A 3486-nucleotide genomic window follows, 5' to 3' on the forward strand; every position below is an offset into this window, starting at 1 on the left:
AAAAAAAAAAAAAAAATTCTGTCCACATGCAGGTACCTGTACTGTGTTATGCACGTGGTATTGCTCCCAAATCTTCTCCCTCAGCCTTTCCCCCTCCCTCCTTTCTTTTGTGGAGCTGGGGTGGAACTTGCCTCTGGTGTGCTGGGCCGGTGCTATACTCTGAGCCGCATCCCCAGCCTCAGTATGGTGCATTAGATGAGTGGAATCACAGAGCTCGGCGTCTTCCCTTTGATTCATGGGCCGTATGCAGCGGTGGCCTGCTCACTTTGCCTTGCTGTATAGTATTCCACACAGCCATTTAGCCACTCATATACCTGCTCTTGGCCAAGTCACATGTCCCACTGGCCCAACAACCACCACATCCCTCAGCCAGTTTTCCCCTTGTTCTCCCAGGGTGTCCTCCTTCTGCCCCTCCCTCTGCCCCTCCTTCTGCCCCTCCTTTCTGCCCCTCCCACGTGCAGGGTACCGCCCAGGCCTGGCCCTGTGGTCGGCGGGTAGTGCTTGACTGCACCCTGCCCTCCTGGCTGCTCACACCCCCAGCTCTGAAACCAGCTTCACCCTCAGAGCATTCCAGTGATTTGCTCTTCCCCGCTCCAAACCCTCCCGTAGCTCCCTAGCACCCTTAGGAAAGACCCACTCCCCTCCTGTGCCCCCACCCCTAAACCCTGTGGTCCCGCCTCACCGCGTCCAGTGACAGTGGCCTCGTCAGTGTTCCCCAGACGTGCTGAGCCTGTGCCGTCTCAGAGCCTGGCGGGGTCACTAGGTCCCTGGCTTTCTGGGTGGGCGTCCTCTGGAGGGTGGGAGTGACGGGGCGCTGCTTCTGCACCCAGCTACGTGGGCCGGAAGCGGATGCAGGTGGAGCACCCCGAGAAGGCCGTGCCCCGCGTGAGGAACCTGGTGGAGGCCGACTACTCCTACTGGACACTGGCCTATGTCATCTCCCTGCAAGGGGCCCGCAAGCTGCTGGCCGCCAGGCCGCTGGCCAAGATGCTGCCGGTGGACGAGTTCCTGCCCGTCATGTTTGACAAGCACCCAGTGTGAGTGGCTGGCGGAGGCGGGTGGCAGAGGGGGTCAGGGGATGGGACTCCAGGAGGGTTCTCTGCCCGCGCCCCCAGCTCTCCGCCCCTTCCCCTGGCCACCCCGTCGCCTCCTCCCCAGGTCCGAGTACAAAGCCCACTTCTCGCCCCGCGACCTGCGCGCCTTCTCCGTGGAGCCGCTGCTCGTCTACCCCACTCACTACACGGGGGACGACGGCTACGTGAGCGACACGGAGACCTCAGTCGTGTGGAACAACGAGCACGTCAAGACCGACTGGGACCGAGCCAAGTCCCAGAAGATGCGGGAGCAGCAGGCGCTGAGCCGCGAGGCCAAGAACTCGGACGTGCTTCAGTCCCCGCTGGACAGCACTGCGCGGGACGAGCTGTGAGGGCTGCGGGAGCAGGCAGCGCCGCCCTCTCTGTGCTGCAGGGCACAGCGGGGTCACCCCCATCAACCTGGGGCCCCGTGGACCACAGAGCTGACCACGGGGTGGCATCCAGCCAGCTCTTGCTCAACAGTCCTTGCCATAGGCAGCATTAATGGAGTGCCTACTGTATGCCAGGAACAGGGCTGGGCACAGGGGAATTGGATGGGAACCAGACTGTGTCATCTATTCATGTGCCCAACACTTATTAAGCACCTGCTGTGTACCAGGTTTCTGTGTTATGGCCATGAAGGAGGCATAATGATTCCTCTGATCAGAGATTGAATTGATCATCAAGCATTTATTGATCAGATTAAGAATCAGGTATTAGTGATATGTGTTCACCTTTTAAATTCATTCAAAGTATTTATTGAGTGCCTACTGTGTGGTGGGCACCATTCTGGGCTCTGGGAATACTGAGATAAATAAGACGTTCATTTATTCAGACACATGCCAAGCATCGACCACGTGCCTGGTATTTGAGACACAAAGGTAAGTTCTTGATTCAGGGCATTTATTGAGCACCCACTGTGTTGGGACTTCAGCATGGTGCAAGTAAGCGTGGTGCTTCTCTAATTGGTTTCTTCCCTTCACCTTGGGCACCGCTATGCACAAAGCACTAATGACACCACACAGTGTGACAGCTGTTCAGTCAGCATTTGTCACCACCCACCGTGTGCCGGGCCACACAGCAGTCCTAGGACACAGAGGTGTGTGAGATAGGTCCTTTCATTTCCTCCTGAGGTTGCATCAGGGCTGGGATCTCACTGTGTATCTGTCCTTCATTTCCTCATGCAGCAAGCATTTATTGAGCACCTACTGTGTGCCAGGCCTCGTGGACTCCCAGCTGGATTGAAGCATGCTTGGTTCCCCCACGGCCCAGGAGGGAGGTAGCTCTTCCCCCACCAGCTGTAACCTCTGGGTCCCAGTGGCCACATGGCTACTTTTGAGCCCCCCTGGAGGGGGCTCAGGAGGCAGATGGGGGCTGGGCCTCCCTCCTGCCCAGCCCTCCTGTCTGTCCGCTTGGCGCCTGCCGTGGAGTCTCGCTCTGCCTGCTCCCTCAGCTGCCTGTCTCCACGCCTCCATGGGAGGAGCGTGTGTTCCGGGCCTGGTGGGCGCAGCCCATAGGGTGCTGCCCTTGGCCTGGGCTGTGTTCCCAGCAGGGCCGCTGTGCCTTCCCGCCAAGTCCACCCTCAGGGCCGGAGCGTCGCCTCGTCCTCCTGGGGCAGCCCTGCTCGCGGGTGGGTCTCGGGTAATTTGCTTATTTTTGTATTAAATGGTCCTGGTTGGTTTCCACCGAAGTCCTGGTCTTCTTGCCGCCCAAACGCCTCCCACGCTCCATACCCAGTGTCCTTGTCCCAGTCCGCACCCTGCTGCTCTCCCAAGTAGTCTGGGCTCTAGGACAGAGGGAGGCCTCCTCTGGCATGTGAGGTCAGCCGCAGTACTGTCCACTGACTTCAAGTGAGGGGCACAGACATGGTTTGTGTCCCCAGAAAACAGACCTCAAGATGAGGATTCGAGTTGTGGGGTGACCCCAGGAACCCCGTGGGAGGAGGGAAGGAGCCCGGCAGGGGGCGCCAGAGAGCAGGCGCCGCCCTTGGCAGCTGGTGCAGGGACTCAGGCCGCGCGGAGGTCCCGCGCAGCTCCCCACGCCCAGGTGGATTGAAGAGGTGGGATTTTCTGGAACAAATGCTGGGGAGCTCTCAGGATTAGCAAGCCCTCTGGGTGTGTGGAGTGTGCCCGCCGTGTGTGTGTGTGTGTGTGTGTGTGTGGGGGGGGTGGTTTTGCAGATGGCGAGTGGTCTGCGTGGAAAACCAGAACATCCGACGCGGCAAAGGGACAAAGGGTCGAACCTCCTTCCAGACACGGCTGAGGTGGTGACCGTGCTCGGCTCCTCCCGTTTGCACAGGGGAACACCATTGTCCCTCACTGTCCTTGAGGATTGGCTCCAGGACCCACACACATCCCCACACCAAATCCCCGCCGCATGACAGAACACCTGACGCGCCTGCGGGGGTGGGGGG

General features: G+C 59.7%; 1 protein-coding gene across 1 annotated transcript in view; it reads left to right on the forward strand.

Moving 5' to 3' along the window:
• Positions 1-2763, forward strand: part of Colgalt1 (collagen beta(1-O)galactosyltransferase 1) — a 20933-nt gene extending 18170 nt beyond the window's left edge. Inside the window, exons 9-11 of the mRNA XM_048795360.1 lie at positions 810-1037; positions 1159-1432; positions 1463-2763. Of these exons, the coding sequence (XP_048651317.1) occupies positions 810-1037; positions 1159-1426 (496 nt within the window). The 3' untranslated portion in view covers positions 1427-1432; positions 1463-2763. The remainder of the gene's footprint in view (positions 1-809; positions 1038-1158; positions 1433-1462) is intronic.
• The last annotated feature ends 723 nt before the right edge of the window (positions 2764-3486 follow it).

This window comes from Marmota marmota, unplaced genomic scaffold (genome assembly GCF_001458135.2).
Source record: "Marmota marmota marmota unplaced genomic scaffold, marMar, whole genome shotgun sequence".
In the NCBI taxonomy this organism is placed as follows: domain Eukaryota; kingdom Metazoa; phylum Chordata; class Mammalia; order Rodentia; family Sciuridae; genus Marmota; species Marmota marmota.